The sequence below is a fragment of the Macaca thibetana genome, chromosome 6, assembly GCF_024542745.1.
Source record: "Macaca thibetana thibetana isolate TM-01 chromosome 6, ASM2454274v1, whole genome shotgun sequence".
In the NCBI taxonomy this organism is placed as follows: Eukaryota; Metazoa; Chordata; class Mammalia; order Primates; family Cercopithecidae; genus Macaca; species Macaca thibetana.
In genome coordinates this window covers 85,623,760-85,647,771 of record NC_065583.1, presented here as the reverse complement: position 1 = coordinate 85,647,771, position 24,012 = coordinate 85,623,760, and the positions used below count along the sequence as shown (strand labels likewise).

At 40.8% G+C, this 24,012-nt stretch overlaps 1 protein-coding gene across 1 annotated transcript in view; it reads right to left on the bottom strand.

Annotated features, from left to right (window-relative positions):
• Positions 1 to 9,644: 9,644 nt before the first annotated feature.
• Positions 9,645 to 24,012, bottom strand: part of ELL2 (elongation factor for RNA polymerase II 2) — a 77,206-nt gene continuing 62,838 nt past the window's right edge. Inside the window, exons 8-12 of the mRNA XM_050795411.1 lie at positions 22,824 to 23,394; positions 20,165 to 20,228; positions 15,631 to 15,802; positions 13,622 to 13,666; positions 9,645 to 13,504 (exon numbers count right to left, since the gene is read on the bottom strand). Coding sequence (XP_050651368.1) covers positions 13,388 to 13,504; positions 13,622 to 13,666; positions 15,631 to 15,802; positions 20,165 to 20,228; positions 22,824 to 23,394 — 969 coding nt within the window. The 3' untranslated portion in view covers positions 9,645 to 13,387. The remainder of the gene's footprint in view (positions 13,505 to 13,621; positions 13,667 to 15,630; positions 15,803 to 20,164; positions 20,229 to 22,823; positions 23,395 to 24,012) is intronic.

Sequence of the window (24,012 nt, the reverse complement as noted above, 5' to 3'; positions counted from 1 at the left end):
CACTTACTCAGGAGGCTGAGGTAGGAGAATGGTGTGAACTCGGCAGGCAGAGGTTGCAGTGAGCCAAGATCGTGCCACTGCACTCCAGCCCGGGCGACTGAGTGAGACTTCGTCTCTAAATAATTAAATAAATAAAGTGTTAACTATTAAATCTAGCATTTTTTCAGATGCTACAGAACTCTTTTTGGGTAATGCCTACATTCCCCTGCATTTATTTGGGAGACGCCAGTCTTACAAATAAATACCTAGGAAGCTGATCCTCACTTTTCACCACTCATTTGAATCACCTGGTGAATTTTACAAACACACTCTGCCTAGGCCTCACCCCAACAGATTCTGGTTCACTTGGTCTGGGTGGGGGCCTGGGCAATGGTGTGGGTTAAAAACTGTCCCCAGGTGATTCTAATGAACTAGATGGTGGAGAACACAAGCTGCCTCAAGTAAGAATCACCTAGAGCACTTGTTAAAGCACTGATTGTTGGATCTTACCTCAGGAGTTTTCGATTAAGCAGGGTTGGGGCAGAGCCTGAGAATTTGTATTTCTAACAGGTTCCCAGGTGCTGCTGTTGCTGCCGGGGGTCAGAGGACACCCTCTGAGAACTGGTGCTCTGACGAACAATGGGTAAGCATGGCTGTTAGGCTATCCTTATCATCAGTGTCAGTTGTATGTATGGCTGATAGTTCAGAGTACGGATCAGAACAAGGGTGTAGAACAGTACAGATTTCCCTTTGTTCTGAGCTGAATACAAACAGCAATTACCATACCTTGCACCAATAGGTGGAAACTGAGTTTGGCCATGACCCATTGCATCCCACCTCCAGGCAGAATACAGGAGGGGGGGGGTGGTTACAATAGTGGGTGGGGGCCCTGAGGGCTGTCAAGTTATCTGTGGAATGGCCTCAACTCAAGGGTGATGTTAGCAGGAAGGGAGGCATTTTCATAGCAGATTGAGGTGTTTACCTGGTTGAAGAAGCCGAGGCAGTGAGGAATGCCCGGCCCAGAGCAGAGCAGGGCAATGGAAATGTTACCTCCTTTAAAAAGGGGTTTATATCAATACTCTTAGGCGAAAAACTAACTTTCAAGGAGGCAGAACATGATTGGGCTGTGAGGAGACCTTGCTGGGTTCCCCCTGTAACCAGGCCAATTTTGGGGCTCAGCACCAAGCCTGAGAGGATGAGCTCTTAAGGCAGGCTGACAGGAGGTGGGTACAGTGGGGAGACAAGACTTGCATTTTTTGTTTTGGTTATTTTATTTTATTTTATTTATTTTGAGACGGAGTCTTGCTCTGTCGCCCAGGCTGGAGTGCAAGAGCGTGATCTTGGCTCACTGCACACTCCGCTTCCCGGGATCAAGTGATTCTCCTGCCCCAGCTTCCTAAGTAGCTAAGATCACAGGCGCCCGCCATCAAGCCCGGCTGATTTTTGTGTTTTTAGTAGAGACAGGGTTTCACCAGGTTGGCCAGGCTGGTCTCGAACTCCTTACCTCAGGCAATCCGCCCGCCTTGGCCTCCCAAAGTGCTGGGATTACAGGCTTAAGTCACCATACAGGGCCAAGACCTGCATTCTTGTCTAGCACTGATACCGATGGACCTTTCCTGGCCTGTTTCTTCTTGGTGGTTCAGCCCACCTCATGCTAAAAATAGTTTAAAAGAAGGACCCATTGAGAATGCCTGGAAACATTTGTAAAAGGCATGATGCGGCTGGGCGCCATGGCTCACACCTGTAATCCCAGCACTTTGGGAGGCCGAGGCGTGCATCCGCACGTGGTCAGGAGATGGAGACTCTCATGCGCCTCTGTGTGAAGAGACCACCAAACAGGCTTTGTGTGAGCAACACGGCTGTTTATTTCACCTGGGTGCAGGCGGGCTGAGTCCTAAAAGAGAGTCAGCGAAAGGAGATGGGGGTGGGGCCGTTTTATAGGATTTGGGTAGGTAAAGGAAAATTACTGTCAAAGGGGGGTTGTTCTCTGGCGGTCAAGAGTGGGGGTTACAAGGTGCTCAGTGGGGGAGCTTTTTGAACCAGGATGAGCCAGGAAAAGGAATTTCACAAGATAATATCATCGCTTAAGGCAAGGACCGGCCATTTTCACTTCTTTTGTGTCATTGGTTAAGGCGGGGCAGGGCATTTGCACTTCTTTTGTAATTCTTCAGTTACTTCAGGCCATCTGGGCATATAGTGCAAGTCACAGGGGATGCGATGGCTTGGCTTTGGCTCAGAGGCCTGACAGAGACCATCCTGTCTAATACGGTGAAACCCCGTCTCTATTAAAAAAAAAAGAAAATTAGCCGGGCGTGGTGGCGGGCGCCTGTAGTCCCAGCTACTTGGGAGACTGAGGCAGGAGAATGGCGTGAACCCGGGAGATGGAGCTTGCAGTGAGCCGAGATGGCGCCACTGCACTCCAACCTGGGCGACAGAGCGAGACTACCTCTCAAAAAAAAAAAAAAAAAGCATAAAGCATTGATTGTCAAGTGGTCTCGTAAGAAAATACTTACCGCACTTCCTTACTTTTGCTCATTTTCATTCCCGAAAGGGCTCCTTTTCAGTTTCTCTGGCCCTTGGGCCTCTTTCTCCCAGCCCCCTTGTTTCGTTTCCTGCTTGCCCACCAATAACCTCGTTAGAGTCACACCACACACATGGTTCGCCTACTGGTGACAACAGAGAGAGCTCATGGCCAATTTTAATAGTACAAATGTTATTTCTCTTCTCAGAGAAACTGCCTCTAAGAGCCCCACAGTGATGGGGTTATAATCCCAGAAACCTCCACAAGGGAGGGGCCAGCCAGTCTCCGCTCTTGGCACTCACTGTGCACCAGCCTCTGGCCTCCAGGAAGATGGAGGGCACTGGGGAAGGCAGTCATGGTTCCTCCCCAGCTCAAACTTCCCCATGTGAAATCCTGTGCGCCTGTTTGAGATCCACTGGCCACTAAAATGCAATCTCTCTGTTTTGGAAACGTTCCTTAGAACTAATTAGCAACAAGAGAAGGCCACAGATAAGAAGCTCAAATACCAGAACACTACTGATAAGGCACTAACCTGACATGCCTAGACCTCAGGAGGGAATCGTGTCTGGGTTTCATCTCCCCAGAAATGGCTAGTAAAGACAAGCCATTGAAGGAACAAGTTCAGCAACAAAAAAGCAAGGCCCTTGCTTTTGTTAATGAGAAGTGATTTGGATACAGGTACATTCAGCGGGCCTAAAGGCCGTCTTACCTTGGGGCCTGTCTACCATGTTCTTTATGGAGCTCTCCTCTCATCAACAAATATTAGCTTTAGCCACCTCTTGGGGGAAGCCAGACCCCACTCCCTCACTATGCCACGTCCTCTTATTATTAATTCTCACAGCCAACCGTTTATTTTGGAGCATTTACCACAACTGGAATCAAGTTGTGTCATTTGCCTTTCTCTTGTTCAATGGTGTATTCCCACCACCTAGCACAAAGTCTGTGTAAATATTTGTGGAACAAATATGCACGGCTTCTATGACTGAGGAACTCACAAATATATGTGAGAGGGTTTCATGCAGGACTTGCTGATAGCTTTGGTTGCAGTCACAAGGTGCGCCATCTACATCCACAACTTCCACACTAGTAACTCAGATTCTGAACCCTATATTTGCAGGACTCACAGAGGAGGGTAGTAAAAAAAAAAAAGCCAGTTTTTCTTCCCTTCGCTTCTGGCTCCTCACTGGTGTAAGGGGTGGAGGTAGAAAAGTCAGCCCATGTTACAAATCAGGGTTTCTACAGAGGGTTGACAGTGAGCTTCCCTCTTGCCATAGGGCTAGAGAGAAGAGCTTCATAAAGAGTACTTAGAAAAAGTAATTTGTGACACCTCAAGCTTGGGGGACACACAGGGCTGGTATGTGACTTGTGCCTGAAAATAAAGGTCTAGCGGAGTCGAGGATGCATTTGGAAGTCACTACACTCATGGATCCCAGGCCAAAAGTGCTGACTGGTCTATGACTGGGGTGGGAGTGTGGGTGAGTGACCAGATGGGACACCTCGAGTTGGCATGTTGGTGTGATCATTTTAAAATGGGCAGTGAGCTTACTAGCTTCCTGCCTGAAGTGACAGTGGTAGTCTATTGGAGGCAGATGCTGAAGGGCACTGCAAGGGCCAGCCATAGGAGAGGCCAGAGGAGTCCGAGGCACCCAGGGTGGGCTTTGACAATGCCCAAAGGAAACCAAGGCCAAGAACTTCAAAGGTATCATTCAATCAGCCCTCTCATGCTCCTTATCTCTCCTCCCTACCTTCCCGCCCTTTCATCCTGGGAAATGCTGGGTGGTGGGAAGAGTGGGGAAGATGGCAAAAAGCTCTTGGCTTCCAGCCTAAAGCAGGCCTAACCTGGATGAGGGGAGAATATTCAATTCTAAATGTATTTCAGAATTGTGGTTGTTACATGACTGGACTTGTAAGTTACTGAAATGAGACCCTTGCTAAAAGTGAATAGAGGGCTTATTTAAAAGTAGCTGTCTCTGAGGAATTCTGGGAACTGCCATAAAGTTCATCTCCGAAGGCAAACAGCCCCCCAAAAGTGGATTTGTAGGGACACACATGACAATCGCTATTGCTTTATGATTGTCCCTCATGGTCAATGTGACAGTCTTTAAACTTCACAGGCAATATCCTACATTACCAGAGATGAAAGAAAGAAGATCTAGGGATTTAGGCAAATTGCCCTGGGTCAAAGGTAGGTGAATGTCACAACTTGAACTCAGGCCCAGGGTAGAGGACTCCATGTTCCGTTCTTTCCCCCAATACCACAAAGCATTTTCTATCTTCCCCAATTTTTCATGCTTTTAGGTCCCTATTTCTGACCTGGCCTTGTCACCATCTATACATCAGGTCATTTTTAACCAAAGACAAGAGGAAAATGGTAAGATGTGCATGTTAACAGAAGAGGGGAGCCAGGGTCGTTCACTCAGTCAAGAGGAACAGGTGGGGAGGGTGAGTTAAGGAAGGGAGGGGTGGATGATAATTGGCTACCACAGCAATAAAGATTTGTCAACAGGGGCAGAGAGAGAGGAGGGAAGAAGGAGGGTGGAGAAAAAGGTGGCTTTGCTGACGGTCCCTAGTGTCCCCTTACAGCTGTTCTCAGCTGCAGAGTTCTGAAGCTCAGGTGGCCATGAGATCCCTAGAGACCCTCTTGGCACTCCTTTGACAAGGCTGATTTAAATGAACTCTATTCTTGGGAGAAGAAGGAAAAACTTACAGGTGTAAGAGTGATTTTCACAGCAGCCTTTTATCCAAAGCATCTTATCTGTAATGAACAACCCCCTCTAGTAACTAGGTGGCAAGAAGCACTTAAGCTTCCAGACAAAAAGGCTCTTTTAAAAACTGTCCTCTATAAAGACAACTGGAAAAGAGAATAGAGAGAATATTCAAAGTTAAGCTCAAGTTGAGAACAAATGCATCAGCACTGTGTCTAAGTTACTGGTAGCCAAGATGCCAAGAGAAGCTAATGTGGGACTTGAAATGATTCACAGAGGGCGGGGCGCGGTGGCTCACGCCTGTAATCCCAGCACTTTGGGAGGCCGAGGTGGGCGGATCACGAGGTCAGGAGTTCAAGACCAGTCTGGCCAACATAGTGAAACCCCATCTCTACTAAAAATACAAAAAATTAGCCGGGTGTGGTGGTGTGTGCCTGTAATCCCAGCTACTTGGGAGGCTGAGGCAGGAGAGTTGTGTGAACCCGGGAAGCGGAGGTTGCAGTGAACTGAGATTGTGCCTCTGCACTCCAGCCTGGGTAACAGAATGAGACTCCCTCTAGAAAAAAAAAAAAAAAAAGATTCACAGGAAAAAAAAGTATTTCATAGAGAAATCAATAGCAGAGCCTTTAAAATGTCATGGGCTGTGTCCATTTACCAGGGGAGCTCAATCACTCTTATGCAAAAATCTAAATTAACCTAATAGGGTTGTTCAGTTCTGACTGGTTGCTTTGCTATGTATATTGCTACAGAACTTTCCATCTCTGAATAAAAGATGGAAATAATTTTAAAGTATCCAATAAAAATACATATAGTGAACTTATGAGGTGCCAGGCACCTCTCTACGTATGTGTCAGCCCAGCAACCTCCAAGGCAGGTACTATCCTGTTCATGACGGGAAACAGAGGATCTGGGGCTTTATAAACATGCCCACAGTCTGTGGCTTGTGAGTGGCACAGCAGGACTCTAAGCCGGGTTGTCTGGCTTGACTCCTTGCTCTGAAGCCCTGTGCCCGCTGCTTGTGCTCTGGCACAGCTTGCCTGGCACTTTACCACTCCTTGTTTTCATATCATTTTTTGGAAGTGGCTGCTGGGCTGTTCTCAGCACCACCTAAGAAGACTGTGTAAGCTCCTGGGGTCCCATCCTGCCCTCCCATGTGCTGCCACTTAGACATCTTCATTTCACCATCTACAATGTGAAGGGTTGGGATTCCTGTAACTGGAGAACTAGCAGAGCCCATCAATAGCATTGGGCTCTGCTAGTTCTTGGAAGCACTTGGAAGATTACACAAATGCTAGGCATAAAATAAATGTCAATAAAAACACATGGCAAAAGGACTTGCAAAGTCAAGTCAGTGTCTCAGTCCATTTGCATTGCTATAAAAGAATACTTGAGGCTGGGTAATTTATAAAGACAAGAGGTTGATTTGGCTTATGTTTCTGGAGGCTGTACGATAAGCATGGTGCCAGCATCCACTCCTGGGAAGGGCTTCAGGGAGCTTTTACTTATGGTGGAAGGCAAAGGGGGAGCAGGTATGTCACATGGTGAGAGAGAGGAGACGCCAGGCTCTTTTTAACATCCTATGAACTTATTACCAAGGTGGGGCAGGGAGGACACCAAGCCATTTGTGAGGAATCTTTTTTTTTTTTTTTTTTTTTTTTTTTTTTTTTTTTTTTTTTTTTTTTGAGACGGAGTCTCGCTCTGTCGCCCAGGCTGGAGTGCAGTGGCCGGATCTCAGCTCACTGCAAGCTCCGCCTCCCGGGTTCGGGCCATTCTCCTGTCTCAGCCTCCTGAGTAGCTGGGACTACAGGCGCCCGCCACCTCGCCCGGCTAGTTTTTTGTATTTTTTTTAGTAGAGACGGGGTTTCACCGTGTTAGCCAGGATGGTCTCGATCTCCTGACCTAGTGATCCGCCCGTCTCAGCCTCCCAAAGTGCTGGGATTACAGGCTTGAGCCACCGCGCCCGGCCCATTTGTGAGGAATCTATCTCCATAACCCAAACACCTCCCACCAACCCCCACCTCCAACACTGGGAATCACATTTCAACATAAGATTTGGAGGGGACAAATATCCAAACTCTATCAGTCGGTTTGTCATGGGCACCAGTCTGCCATCATTAACTGATTCCTAATCATGACTTTGGGAAGATAAAGTGGCAAGGAACACAAACTTGACTGAGATAGCAGATTCTTGCAGTAATCCAGATCCTTGGGCCACATGAATTTTAAATATGACTGATAGAAATGGTTTGCCTCATTCATTCTTTCAATAAATTATTGCTGAGAACATTTTATATGGCAGACACTAGAGGCTGGGGACACCCTGGTGAACAGGACAGTCTCTATTCCCACAGAACTTACTAATGCAATTAGTACCCAGTTATAATTATGACAAATGCCACAAAGAAATATAGAACGAAAGACAGCATATACCCAGAGGACCTGGAGAGTGTGGGGGTGGGGGCAGGGGTGGGTTAGGAAAGGCTTCCTGAAGGAAGTGATGCCTAAGTGGAGACCTTAAGGATATGGAGGACTCAGCTAAGTGAGGAAGGGGTGGAGGGTGGTGTTGGTGGTACACAGTCTACTTAGCGCATGAGGACTTTCGGATAGGAGGAGCAAGGAGTACTGGAGAGCCTGAAGGAAGGTGTGTGTGACTGGTGTGTGGAGAGTGGGAGGAACAGGCAGCGAGACTGGTAAGGTAGATCATGCTATCCATGTACTCCATAGTGGGATTCTGTAAGCCTATTTGGAACTCAGGAAGTATGGAAGGGCAGTCAGCATGCTTCTAGAAGCCCCAGCTGTAGAACTCAAACATGCTGGCTAATTCTGTGGGCTCATCTGCAGGAAGCACACTTCTACATTTATAGTCCTAGACAGATGTGAAGTTCTTATTGTCCATCTACAAATGCTCACATTGTACCAACCATTTAATTACAGTAAGAAAAACCAGCCAGGTTGGTCAGTTGAATGAGGCAGGCAGGAATTGAAATGACACATCTCCACCATTGCACCTGGCAGAATCATCTGATCCCTAACTTGAGAATTAAGCAATCATATCAGAGCCTCCTACTTCCACTACCACTGTCAGCTTCCTGTCCCAGTCTCAGAAAGGTAAAACCAGTAGAGCAGGTACACGTACACCCAGCATTCAATAAAAAAAACCCAGCATCTCACCTTGAAACCTCTAGCTTCTGCCTTTGTCCCCTTTGCAATCAGTCAAAATGAATTCATTCTCACATGGAAAGTAATGCTTCAACACTCCTTCTTGCATTCAGCAGATAATCTGTAGTTTAAAGAACGATTTTTTTTCACAGAATTCCCAAGTACTTTTATAAACAATAGTGAAACCCTTCCATGCCTCAGTAAGAAAAGCGTATTTTCATTTTACAGCTGAGGACAGGAGCCTGTTAAAGGTCCAGTGGGAGAAGGGACTAGGGAGGGCTCCTGATAGTCCCGATGTTGTGAAACTCACTCATCCTTGAGGCTTCTCGTAAATATGACCAGAGGCACCGCCCACATTACTCACTCTGGGTTTTTAATACCAATGTTTGATTGAGGCTTTCTTCCCTTCCTCCTACATTATTCCTTCAGAAGATTTTTAGAAACTGGAGGTTAAGGATTCAGCTGGGAGAATGCCCTTACGTCTTCTCAGACTGAATACTCCTAAGCTGGAGTCTGTTCCTGAGATAGCCTTTTGGTATGAAGAGAAAATGATATGATTACAAGACTGTACCCTTCCCTCCTACCTCCACCGCCCACTTTCAAATACCCCATTGTTAACATTGTACACTTTTGAAAGTAAAGCGAACACAGGGGAAACAACCTTTTCTCAAAAAGTGTGCCAGTCTCCCTTCAAATGTATTCTGTGATTTCCAATAAATCAACTCCCCCAAAATAATCCACTAGAAATCACTCCGACCCCCACATTCTAGCCTTTGGAACCAAAAGGACTTATCTAGCCTATGTAGTATCACTGGAATTGTCACTTTGAAAAGATTAGTCTTATCCTATATAAACATATGAGGCCCACGATGGAGATGTGGTTAGGAATACAGATGCTGCGGTCAGACTTCCCAGGCTCTGCCATTTACTAGCTGTGTGATAGGCAAGTTTCTTAACTTCTTTATGACTTAGTTTACCCACCTGTAAAATGGAGATAACAGGTGGTGAGGAGAAATGGGATAATGCAGCAAAAACGTGTAACAAAGAGGAAACCCTCAATAAATGGTAAATATGATTATTGTTCCCCTAGTAGAAGTTGCCCCTGGAGGGCATGTCCTGCACTTTACAAAAAGGCAGCTCCGTGGAGCAAATTCCCTGCTCCCATTTCCTAGAGCCCTAACAAGTAATAGCTCTGTGAATACTTTGTCATGGGCTTTTTTTTTGTTTGTTTTTAAGACAAAGAGGCTTGAAATGAGACAAAGGAAAAACAAATACCAGAATTGCAAAGTTAACATTTTTATTGAACTGAAATTGGTGTAGAACAGGGGCCACCACAGCTGCTGAGCTCAGTAACAACTGAAATGCCCCTGTGACATTTTACCTTTGAGAGTCCTAACACGGTTTGAGTGGAACAGCTGAGAAACAGCATATATATAATTTAACACCTCAAAATAGTTTGAAATGAGCCTCACAGCCTTGTTCAATCTTCAGGTTACAAATAACATTGATAGCATCTTCTGTGGCCTTCAGTTAGTAGTGCCAGTTAATATCGTTTCCGAAAACTTTCCTCTCAAAGTGCTGGCTATAATTTTTTCTCCATCCAGTACATGTAAGAAAAGGATTTAGTAATACTTGGGCAAGTAATAAACTGTAGAACTTTAAAAGTAGTAAAGGCATATACCAAGCATACGTGACTCCACACATTTTCAGAAAGGCAGTGGACTGGCTAACGAGTTTCTGCCAAGTTTCAGAAGCAAAGAATGCACTAATGAAAAGGGTAAGGCATCCAAGCAGAGTGTCTGAACTGATGGACCATTTTTGTCTAAAACTAATTTCAACATCTTCCAATATGCAAGCAGGCATCTGTTTTACATAATAAGGTGAAACACTTTATAAGAGAAAACTCTAAAGCTTATAAGATCAATCAGAGAAAAAATTAATACTGAATTTTTATAATCAATGCATGGAGCAATGATATAAACTGACCATAACAATTTTGTGAGAACAAGTATAAAACATCCGTTACTACTTAAAGAGTTGAAAGTTAACCCCTCTAAAGTATTCAAAGCGGAATAAATAACAAGGTAGGAAATGCAATACCTATATATTTTAAAAAGCCCACATCTAGTTAATGTTCTTAGTTTGTTTTAAATCAGTTGTTCATTCAATCTGGAGTTGATTTAAGGATGTTGGTAAAAATCTTCAAAAGTCCTTCAAATCATTTTAGATGAAATGTGATAGAAAAAACTATACAACTCATTCTCTAATCTTGCTATTTTTTACACCATCCTTCCCAAAAAGAAAAGAAAAAAAAAAATTCTTCCACCAGAGTAACTGACATTAAGTGGCCACTATTCCTATAGTAATCATTTTTAAGAATCTAAAGGTCTTGCAGTAGGAGATGGAAAATGATTATAAATATTTTAATAGGCTCATGCCTCATCTTCAAAAGGGATGAAACTTGGATAATGGCAGATTCAGAGATTTATAACTTTCAAATTTACAACTAATAGACACACTTTTTGCAAGGATCTGTCCAACACATACAACTAACATCTAAATTAAGGCTTTTACTGGTATGTGATCAGGTCTAAGGGTATGCATTGCTGGATTTCCATTTAGCATCTCCAGCTTTCATTGTTACCCAACTTGTAAACCAGATGTGCTGATGTACAGGGTAGGAGCTCCAATGGCTAACCATTCACCAACTGGAAGGCTTGTTTGTAAACAGGTTCTGAAATAAGAGCTGGCAGTGAAACAACTGAGGAGGTGCCTCAGATCATGCAAAGGGGAAAAGTGATTTGCACCTGCTTACATGATGGACATTAAAAAAAAAAAAAGCCAACAGTTGACCTTCAGTTCAACATTTCAAGATTTACAGACCTAAAAGTTTAGAGCTACATCTAAGTCAATGGTTCTCATACTTTAGCTTGCAAAAGTCACCTACAGGAAACCAGTGAAAATGCAGATACTTAGGCCCTATACCTAGAGATTCTAACTCAGGTGATCCAAGTGGTCCAAGCACCTTTTGCTTTTGAGAAACCTTGCTGATAGCAAATAGCAGCACACAGTCTTCGATTAAAAGGCCAAGATGTCCAAGAAATAACACCAATGAGTTCATTACCTATAGACAAACCCCTCATGAGACTCTATCATAATAATATGATGCCTGAATTTATCCCCAATTAAGCTTCCCTTTCCTTTTTTCAATTAAAAAGTTTGAAATAAATTAACGTTTAATAATGATTGTACCAATTCTGAGGTAAAAAAAGAGCACCAGGGATCTCAATGCTAAAAGAAACAGAATTCCTTAGGAGGTCTATGCTACATAGAAACAAAATTTCTGCGGTAATGTTATAGAGCGGTAGTGCAAAAGGGTCTTGTTTCAGTCTTTAGTCTGTATACTTCCGTATATTTTAGTATATTATCTAATCTTTCCAGTTAATGTTTTAGAAGAACCCCAAAGAGAAAAGTTAATCTACATGCTCTCTCAAGTTTTCTAGATAACCAACATTTTTCTGGTTTACAGTGATACACAACAAAGTTATTTATTTTTCTGGATGCTGGAGACAAACATCTTTATTAAAGACACTACCAAAATTTTGGCAAACATTTCAAAACAGATTTGTAAACATAATGCTTCCCTTTTCAACTGGCAGCACTTTGAAAAGACAATACAATAAGACAATACAACTTGAATCAACATTAGTTCAAAATCCTTGTATTTTTGACCACATAACTTATGTTCCCACATGATAAAACAAGTGACAGTTTAAATCAACGTCAACAGATAAACTCCATGAAATGAAAGTTTGTGCTGTTTGATGAATCACAGTATGTTATGGTTAAATATATCCACTCTTTTTTATATTCCTGGCACCAGGATGAAAAAAAAATCTTTAAATATACATCTTATGTAGGTAATAGCTTCTTTGCATATCTCTCTTCAAAAAATACTTTATAGCAGTATATAAATAGGTTACCTACACATTTAATTTTATAATTTTGTCCCAAAACTATAGATCTGTTTCATTTTCATGACATATCAATTTTTGCCCAACATTAATAAAGCTGACAAACTCGTTGAAATGGAAATGCTTTTGTCTTCCACAACAAAATTAGCAATTTGATAGAAAACAAAAACAAAAACAAAAAAACACCCTACAGTAACACTCGTCAGTTGTTTAACCTGAGCGTTTGGCCTACTAGGAGTAGCAGCTTTTTTTCCTTCATGCACGCTCACATCCACACCACCTCTGCACACATACAGATCGAGCACACACTTCCAGATGCTGGTAGGCCACAATATGCTTCCCATTGCTCTAATCAAGTGGGAAGCAGTGTAGCTAATGATTAACCACACTATGTACACAACTAGCAAACACCTTAAGGCAACCATTGCAATGGGGGGTTAACTTGCAGGGCGGATTTAATGTTCTAGATCAAGTCAGCCTGTATATACATATGTGTATGTGAATCTATACACATACATCTTTCTATTTTTTAACCCTCCAAGACAATGTTTATTTTTTTTAAATTTTGTGCAAATTTCTAAATATTCTACCATTTAAGGCAAAGAGTTTGCATTAAGAAAGGTCAGAAAATAGGCTTACGTTTATCCAAAAGCATTTCACCTTGCACATCACTGTTGTTTTAAAAACACATACAGCTTTTAAGTGTGGACACTGGATCCCCAATATCTAAAAAATCATTTCTAATAACAAACACAAGTTTTTGAGGAAAAAAACTGATTTGAAATATAGACAATGGATCCCCAATACCTAAAAAATTATTTCTATTAACAAACACAAGTCTTGGGGGTGGGGTGGTGGGGAGGACCAGAAAGAGCAGCTTCGAAATGCAGGGAAGCAAAGTAAAATGGAAAAGAAAAAGTAACTCAAGTTTACTAATACTGAAACTTTCAACAGCCAAAGTTTCACCTTTTTAGAATCTAGAGCAACTCATTTGGAATTTTAAATAAATAAGCTTAAGTTTATTCACATCTTCTGGTCCAAGCAGAGTTCTAGGGCCATGACTCTGCTTGCTGTTGGTCAAATTCACCTATTAGCCTTTTGATGTGAGCCAGCTTGTTATGAAGATATTCACATCTGTATTTTTCTTCATGGTAATTGGGACTAGACTGCAGATGATAAAAAAAACAAAAACAAAAACAAAAACAGAACGGTGAGGAATGAGGTTGCAGAATTTACAACATTTTTCAACCACAGGTCAGAAAATCAACAGTGACGATACCTACCTGCTTTATCTTCTGATATTCTTGTAAGACTTCTTCATGAACATTCTATAAAATTAAATATTAGAAATCAGAAGAGAATAACTTCTTTTGTGTGTGGCAATACAAACAGCTAACATGCATTTAGCAAGAGTATAGGAAATGTTGACTGTGGGAATATAACTTGAAACAATCTTTATGGAAGGCAACTTGGCAACAGCTACCAAAATAGTCGATGCAAAATTGACTCAGCAATTCTACTTATCCTATGGACATACTTGCCCCTCAGTGAATGACGCATATACAAGATTATTCACTATAGCGCTGTTTGTAAAGCAAAAGACAGTAAACAAAATTGAAATGTCCATCAATCTATACAAAGGATACTAAGAGGCCATTAAAACATGGGAAAGTGCTTTATGTACCGATATAAAAATATTCTCTAAGATGCATTATATTGTTTAGAGAAAAAAGGAAAGTGCTGAACAATATGGACAGCTTGGTACCATTTGTTTAAAAAAGAAAAACAGAATAGTATTCTAAGAATTTCATTACTTGCAAGATGCTCATTTCTCCCCATTTTAATGAAACCAGTACAAATAATAATGTATCATAATTTAAGTTATTGGGACATAAAACAGTGGTACATCTTACAAATGAAGAAACCTTAGATTCAGTTAAATATGGCATATATGTTGAAATTACTTGTGTATAAATGTACGTACATTTTATACCATGTGTACACACATGCACATACCACACACTTAAACACTTCCGAAAGAATACACTGGAAATCAGTAACAGTGATTTTCTGTGGGGGTTGGTGTGGGGGGGTCAGGTGCCTGGGGGGATAATAGCCTAATGTATGTACCAAGTACCAGGCATGGATTCAGGCACTTTACTCATGCTTACTTATGTTTATTCCTCACAACTCAATGATTATCCCATTTTATGGATGGGGAATTCAAGGCAAAAAGGCATTAAGTAACTTGCCCAACGCCACACAAACGTTAACCACTCCTAACCAAGTAATCCTTGGAATTACATTCTAGTTTCAGTATAATTATATACATTGATAAATGACTATATAGAAAAAAATAAACCCCAAACCACCATATCACCAACCTCTTGCACCTCTGAACACCGATTCTTCTGGCACAGTCTCCTATAACTCTCACCAGCTTATTGAAAAAGATTAAGGCCCTCTAGTAGAAGATATAATGAATCTCTAGGACACAAATGCTCTCAGGCTGTTCATTGTTGTGGGAAAACTCATCCATTGTCTCCCGTAGGTTCCAGCCTGAACAGTGGTAGTGGGCTGGGACAGAGGCACCACTATACCATCTGTGTCCGTGAAGTGTGACAAAGTTATCTAGCCCACATGGGAGGGAAATACTCATTTCAATCAATCCCTTTGCTAAGAACTACAAAAAACAATCAGGAGACAGGTGAGGCATCTCCTGCTCTTTGTCAGTGGTAGTAATATTACTACTTCAAGTAGGAAAGTGAAAACAGAGTAAGACTGGTTAACAAAGATCAGTCTTTGTAGCTAGAAGCACCAAACTTCTTTACTTAAACCCCAAATATCTGTGTATTAAGCCCTCTTTATTTCCTATATCTTCCCTATTCTATCTCAGATTGAGGTTTAAAGAAAAATACTTGAAATAGCACTGTTTTGGGATAGCACCAGACCTCTGAGCTGTAGTCTAAGTTGGCAGTGTAATTAATCAAATGTTTAGCTGAATCTCAAGATACAACTTTTTTTCCTATTTAGTTGTGTTTGGTATTTTTCTCAATATGTGATATGTTATAGTGGCACAAGGTTTTTTTCCACTGGTAGAAATACAGGTTTACTATGTTAATTTATTTTCAAGAACTATTTCAAATATTTAGTTTCCTAAAGCAGCAGTGAGGCTGGTCTGCAAGAGTGCTTACTTTAAGTGCTTACTCTGTGACGGCTGAGGTTGAGCAGGGCAGGGAAAGAAAGAAGGTAAAATATGAAAGTCAGTCCATCTAGTTACAAATCCATTTACCTGATACTCTTTTGAGCCTGGAGAAAGGCGCTTTCTTTGTGCATCTAGTTTGATAAATCTTCTAGCTACAGTCTCCATCCTGGCATGCAAAGCTCTGTACTCATCGTACTCTGCATTGAAGTCATCCTTATAATTCTGGCGTTGCTCATAGGAGACAATAGCGATATATTTTCTAATAAGAAAAAAAGACAAATGGAGAGTAGCTATCCAATAAACATGATTACACAAGTCTGAGATTTAAACCAAATATTTAGAGATTAGATCCATGCATGTGTCACTAATGTTTAATGCCACTCTGCCACTGGTTGGCTGCTAGGTCACTCCTCCAAACATCTTCAGGTAAAATTATTACACAGAGTTTGAGAGCTTCAACGAAGGAGAGTAAATGTGGTAAAGACATGGTGGCAATGGAACTAAAATGCAACTAAGTAAAAAGAAAACAGTATTTACACAGATCTAGTCTCCTGAATCTTTCTCTATCCAAGATAATTCACTACCACACTAATGGTAGATGCTAACCCATCTGTTACAAGTCACAGAGAGACAGAAGGACTCAATGGGTAATGTGAAACCAGGAGAATGTCATGCAGTCACTGAGTGCTGAAAGTCAAAGCTCTCTCTGGACCTACTGCTTTATGAGAGGCAGTCTGTTGCTTGGCCTTTCAGACATGCTGCCAGCAGACATCTTCAACAAGGTGCCTCAGGCTTGCTTCCTCTGTCCCTTTCCTCATATTTCTGACCAAGCACATATATAAAGTATGAAAGGGAAATTACCAACCATTCTGTAAAATGAGGGTTAGACCAAAAAAAGGCATATTTCTCTAGTTCTTTTCAAACATTTAAATGTCATACTATGTTGAACAGAAGCCAGTGTTGTACTATTAGTTTAACTTACTTTCTTAATAAAATGCCATAAATCTGTGTTTTACTTTGGGATATGAATTACTCTTAACTGGTGAGAGAAGACCATTTTCCTAGAGCATCGGTTTATTCAATAATAAATAAATTAAAACAGCATTTTATTATTAAACTTAGCATTACAGTATTACTTTTTTTTTTTTTTTTTGAGATGGAGTCTTGCTCTGTCGCCCAGGCTGGAGGGCAGTGGCGCCATCTCAGCTCACTGCAACCTCTACCTCCTGGGCTCAACTGATTCTCGTGCCTCAGCCTCCTGAGTAGCTGGGATTACAGGTGCATGCCACCACACCTGCTAAGTTTTGTATTTTTAGTAGAGACAGGGTTTTGTCATGTTGCCCAGTCTGGTCTTGAACCCCTCACCCCAAGTGATCCACCCACCTCAGCCTCCCAAAATGCTAGGATTACAGGTATGAGCCACTGTGCCCGGCCTATTACAGTATTACTTATTTGTAGATCTGGGAACTGGGATCACATAAGGATCTGGCCTGGTTCTCTGCACTCTGTGTTCCTGTCATTAATGCAAAATTCCCTTGAGTTTTTGAAATAAAAATTGAGATTTCAAAGCAATTTCAGGCAGGTGGTAGGAGCTTCAGGATGCCCCTTGGGGATACACATATATTCTTCACTGCCATAAAATCTTGGAGTTCAGTCCTCTCCAAATGGTCTTATATAAGCCCATCAGTTCATTTAAATTGCTAATATCACAGATGCTTAGCAGGAAATGTGAGAAAAGTGATGCAGTGAGCAAACTTAGTGTCCTCATTAATATTTTTATTCATGCTGAGTTAGACAGTGTAGAGGTTTAATTTTCTAAGTGTAATTGAAACAGTGATAGTCCGCTGATGTAAAGCTGCCCTTCTGGTGTCTTAGCTATAAAAGGCACACTGCCAGCCAAGCAGTGAAGCAGTCCTTCCTGGGCACGGGCTGTATTGACTGTACACCAGAGGGAGCCCCGGGGTAAAAAGAGGTCCCTGGGGATAAGCATATATTAGCAACACAGCTAAACTGATCTTGAAACTCAGACTTAATTTGTTATATATTTATCGTGCTTTCTCAAAATCACACCTTCAGTATTTTATTTAATAATTTCCTTAGGGAAATTATTCAGTGACCACAATTGTGTGGTCAACAACTGTGTTGCTATTCTAGAAGAAATTATTTGGTTACACTGGCATTTTTAAGAAAAAAGTTTCCCTACTTTTACAAAAAATTGTTGTAGTTCTACAGTTGGCTCTTTATGTGGTGATGGAAAAAATTTTAATAAGTTTTGACAGCTTAACTACAAGTAAAAGTAGTCTTATTACATAAAAATTAGAAATATTTTGGTTAAGTATGAATTATTCAAAGGTTGATCATTTAGGTTTTATTTATTTATTTTTATTTATTTTTTTGAGATGGAGTCTTGCTCTGTCGCCCAGGCTGGAGTGCAGTGGTGCCATCTCGGCTCACTGCATCTCGGCTCACTGCAAGCTCCGCCTCCGGGGTTCATGCCATTCTCCTGCCTCAGCCTCCCGAGTAGCTGAGACCACAGGTGCCCGCCACCATGCCCGGCTAATTTTTTGTATTTTCAGTCAAGACGGGGTTTCACCATGTTAGCCAGGATGGTCTCAATCTCCTGACCTCATGACCGCCTGCCTCGACTTCCCAAAGTGCTGGGATTACAGGCGTGAGCCATCGCGCCCGGCCTCGATCATTTAGGTTTTATAGTATATCCCTTTAGTTTTCTTATGAGGCAACTTAAGTTCTGTAGTTTTGGTAATTTTTCTGAAAATCCATGCTTTTTAACTATTTTTAGAAAATTTGCTACATATAAATTGTGTTTATTTAAATAAATTAAGCAAACAATCACATAGTACTAGAAACATGACAAACATACAGAAATGCACTGAGGCAGATCCAGGAACCATCCTTAGATAAGTAACCTGAAAAAAAAAACCTTTTAAATATGGAATTAAGGCCAGGCTCACGCCTGTAATCCCAGCACTTTGTGAGGCTTGAGGTGGGTGGATCACCTGAGGTCAGGAGTTCGAGACTAGCCTGGCCAACATGGTGAAACCTCATCTCTACTAAAAGTACAAAAAATTACCCGGGCATGGTAGTGGGCACCTGTAATCCCAGCAACTTGGGAGGCTCCACTTGAACCCTGGAGGTGGAGGTTGCAGTGAGCTGAGGTCGTACCATTGCACTCCAGCCTGGGCAACAAGAGCGAAATTCTGTCTCAAAAACAAAAAAAGGAGGGATTAACTAATGAACTTGGCAAAACACAATAGTCTTGAATCCATGGGGAAAAGTTTAGCATTATTTTTTAGTTTCCCCACATGATTTTGTTGTATATAATAAGTGTATGTCACTATTATAAAAAAGAATTCAAAATCCATCAAAAAAGAACAAGAGCACTGCATTGGCAGTTGTTATTCAAGGGGGTTGACATTTAAAGACTTCTAAGGAGAAGTGGTTTGCAGTTAAAGAGATGAACCCCCTCGGCAGCAGAGCCAGAGGCTGTCCTGGAAGCCTGGCTGCAGACAACGGACCCTTCCTGGGCCAACTAAGTGGTAGGTCATAGCTGCCTTTCAAGGCCCTCCTACAGAACTCTAAAACCATTACATACACTACCTCAGATGAGAGGGTACTCAGCAAGGTTTCTCAAGTTCCTGTTAGTTAAGAGATGATAACCAGCATTATGGTTTCATACTGTATCATTCCCCAATAAGTATAGCTTTCACACTACTGTTAAGCAGAAGTAACACATTTTAAATCTAAAATGATCTTTACTCTGGAAATGAAAAAGGCTAAACAACATAGTTTAACATTGTCCACCATGAGATGCTACTAATAGAAGAAAAGTGTTCAGACAGCCCAGATTCCATTTTCCCTTCTCATTCTAGCTATTTTGCACATTTGTTCAAAGCTATTCAAAGTCCGATTTGTTTGCTCTTTCCCTCACCATTTTTCCAGGCTCCTGCAACTTAATTATTTTCTTCTTACAGAAACCTTTTATTCTGTAAAAAAGCTAGAATTATGTGTCCAAGTTATAATTTCTGTGATAGCCAGTTACAAAAATGTCCCCAGCTCAGCATTTAGCAACTTGTCACAACAAGAAAACATTATAACCATTACTAAATTGAAATGATCAGATTTTACTCTTCTCTCCTCTAAAAATTAAATTGAGGGCAGAACTTTACTTAAATAAAAATCAGTCTATCTTAACACTTTGTATTATTATGTGCAGAGGTTCAAGCACTTTGTCAGCAATAAACCATCCCTTTGGGGGACCCAAGTGAATGACTGGGCATTGATAGACTGTCAGCTTTGAAGAGTCAGATCCCTAAAATCTTTCATAATCAAATGCTTAGCCAGGCCCCGGAACAAAGGACAGGCTTCTCTATAGTTAAAGGCCAATGAACACAACTCAGAGCGGAGGGAGGCACAACCTGCTCATGCAGACAAGGGTAGATTTGGGACGGGCAGGCTAAATGGCAGCCTTTCAATTGCAGAGGTGGCTCCAGGACTCTATTTCTGGAACTTCTTACTTTTCTGATTTGCAAATTATGGGAAAAGAACTTGCAAAGTTTCTAAAATTAAGTCGCTCTCTCCATTGGCAGACATACGAACTTACATCAAATAATCTGGGAGTTCAATTGCTGAAGGTTCCATGGAGGCAGTGCAATCCTCTTTAACTCCTACAAAGAAAAAAAACAAAATCAGAGCATTCATCAACCAGGAAGGTTATCAAATGCCTGTAATTCTAAAATAGATTAGAAACATCTGGAACACTTTTCCTCAAATTCTATTCTTCCATCTCAATAAGCAACAGTGAGCAAGGAATACAATTGAACACGAACAATAGAGGCCCTATGACCAGCGCCAGCAGAACCGACGCCAGGCATTTAAAGCACCCTGGCCACTGCAGTGTCTGCACAATAAAGGAATTCCATCTTAACCCAAGGTCAATCTTCTATTCTTTCAACAACAGTTGTGGCATCTGCCCAGCAATTCAAAGACTGTGGTGGCAGATGCAGCCAGACAATGGGAGATACAAATTTTACATCAACATCTACTTTTCATGGGATTCAAACAAGGCGGATGAGACAATAGAGTCAGGTAGCAGACTGCTTTGGTCACTGTATTTTTATTGCCTCCCTTTTTTGTATGCAGACACTGGAATTGGGTAGAAAGTTTTCCCATTGGTTCAAAGTAATTTAAAATAAGGTATTATTGAATGTCGATTTATATTCCTGTAATCTCTAGCACTCATAACACTAAACAGATTTTTCTTTTTTTTAAGGACAAAAAAAGTGCTAAACATTATGGCTACACAGTGAAAGTATGTAAATCCCTCAGTATTCCATTTGCTTAAATGCACCATGTCCAGAGGATATTCTTTTTATTAGGGTAATTTTTTATCATTCTTTATTAGGGTAATTTTTTATCATTCAAAGTAGGGTTAAACTGATAACTCGAACCCTAATCATGCCCACTGGCAAAACGTATAAAAGTGAATGTTAGATAATTTCTCGGTTTAATATTTTAAAGGACAAAGTACCCTAAACAAATACAAATACATAGACTCTGAGTGCATGCTGCTCACCTATAAATATATTTGATTCATGCTTGGGTAAAAGAACATGCTTTTACAATAGCCTGAGTCTTAAAGAGAAAGGCATTAAGTGCAGGTCACCACCAGATAAGTTCCAAAAAATGCAGGAGATGTGAGTCTGGAGCTTTCCTAAATTTGTAATTATCCCAACTGGTTCTGAAAGTTACTATATCCTCAGTAAAGAATTCAAAGAGACTAAGTGTGCTTCTCCAGGTCTCCAACTCTGAGAACACTTGAAACTCTGATGTAGATCTCAACATACTGAAATCCAGTTTTCCTGTCTCTAGCCTTTGACTCAGAAGCACCACCTGAGGGTGGAAAGTGTGGAGAGTGGAGTTTACCCAGTGGCTTATGAACTCTGAACATAGAGTTCTACTTCTTCATTTCTATTCCTGACCTGACAAATTCAACTACAAGAGTGTTGAGGGAAAAAGCTTACACCTACCTTTTGTGCCATTACATAGTATTATATTGATTGAAATATTTAAACAGAAATGCTTTGACATGAAATGTATGCAATCTAGATCAAGAAAAGCATGTATCATATCATATTCTACAGCGGCTTCTTTGGAAGTAACACTAAAAGAAAATAGAGCTTCTCTCATATGGCAAAGATGATCAATTAAATCTAAGGATTACAGACTTTCAGAATCATGAGCAAAATACAGAAAGACAACACTCCTTATAACTCTACTCATTAAAGTAATTTTTCCAAAGCCATATTTTCCTATGGAATTTTGCCTTAGTTATTCTGGGTTTAAAACTGGCAGCAATGCCAAATGGTGAACTTGGATCTTCTATGTGATGGCATGCAAGGCATTAAGTTTTAGAGGACATATTTTTTAAATAAGAAAAATCTAATTCTGTCAGTTTTTAACACTCAGTACATCTTAGGCAAGCAAGCTTTTCATGAATTAGCTTTATTTAGAGGTAAAGCTTTAAGTTTCTTTGGATCGCTAGATATTTAGCATTTAAGCTCCTAAAGCTTGAAACAGTTAATTTTACAAAATACAATTGATGTTAGTTCACTAAAACAGGACTCTCAAAATTGGGGGGGAAACCCCTAAACCTTAAGATCTATTAAGCGAACACCAGAACAGCCTTGCAAAAGACAAAGTGTTTTCACTCTAAATAAAGATGATGTTATGGATCTGCAAATGAAATTTTATCTTGGCCTGATTTATTAAAAAGTTGACATTTCCCCTGCGCTAATGTTAATTAAAGCAAGGGTGACCCTGTTTCATTGAGAAAGAAGGAAATGAATATTCTTATTGCAAACTGTGTCTGGTTAAATCAGTTCAAGAATGGCATATAATAGGTCATGTTGAGGCTGCACAATATCATAACAGAGATGGAAAAGAATGTGAAAGGTCCACCTTCCAAAAAGGAGTCTCAAGTATGACAGTCATTTTTAAATGCCATTCTTATTAATATAAAAACCATGTTTAATATTTGGCCAAAAAGAGATGGAAAACAACTGCTGTAAAATGAAAAGAAAAAAAAAAAAAAAAAAAAAAAAAAAAACCTGCTCAAAAGCACAACACTAAGATTAATAATTAAATGAAACGTCATTTGCTAAATAAATTACTAATTATAAACTGTATAATTTCAAACTCATGATAGCATGCACTTCTGGTTCATCTAACATGTAGTCAGTACTTTTACAAAGGTAAAATACCTCCACTGGAATTTGGACTGGAGTTATTTAGCTTGGCAATTTCCTCTTCTCTCTTAAGATCTTCCTCCTTTTCCTCAATAGTCTCAATGTCGTGCTTTTTTATTTGGTCCTTTTCCTTATGTTTTTTAGACTTCTTTTTGGACTTTTTGTGAGACATTGAATGGTTTTCTTCCATAGGCTTTGGACACTTTAGTAGAACTGAACCAGGGGGTAGGGTTTCCAGAGAAGTCCTAGAGGTATATTTGTCTTGCTGGTCCTCATAGATACTATCGTTTTGACTAAAACTGTCAACAGGTAGGTCTTGAGTCCCCCGGCCTTCTGGAGTGCTAGGGGAATTGGAGTTAGAATTTACAATCTGAGGAGGATGTGAGACGGGCAGGTGGGTTGAAGGCAGCGGTGGAGGGGTGGGAATGGCAGCAGCTGCAGGGGGCAGCGGGAGGCCTGCAGCAGATTTTTCACTGGTGGGATTCAAATGACCATTTAGTGTTGGTGGTACTCTGTTCGTCAGGTGAGATATTCGGGCTTTTTTATTCATTAAAGGATCAATAAACTCTGAATCCAAAAGCCGTTTCTAGGGGAGGGAAAAGGAAAAAAGTGAGCCAGTTTGCACTAAAATTAAATAAATTCAATACATGCATGGCTGGTTAAACAACTAAGTAACCTTACTTAATATTAATACTTAATATTACCAGGGTTGTGTTAACCTTTCTTCATGCTTAAGCAAAAACAAAAACAAACAAAAACAAACAAAAACTAAACCAGAACAACAACAACACAAAACCAAATGTGAAATAAATTTTCATGTTTAATGTCAAAAACCAGAATCTGGCAAATATTTCTTGAAGTGCTTACTGAATTCTTTCTAATCATACAGCTTTATCCTAAGTTCCAAGAGAGACTATGCTGATTTATGTGGATTATACCACTCAGGAGAGTATTAAACAGAGGCAGTCACCCTCCATTGCTGGCCATGGTTGACCTAGTTATATTAAATGAGAGGAGAAAGCAATTTGTACCATTTGACTCTGTGAGAACTAACACAGCTAGGTAAAGGGCAATAGCCTGCACTTATTTTAATCTTTAATGGGCTAAAATGCTCCAGTTAAGAATATTTTGGCTGTCATTTATCATTCTACCTGTCTTAGAGTGGGAACGACCAGCACTTTCAGAAGAGTTTCTCTAATTATCT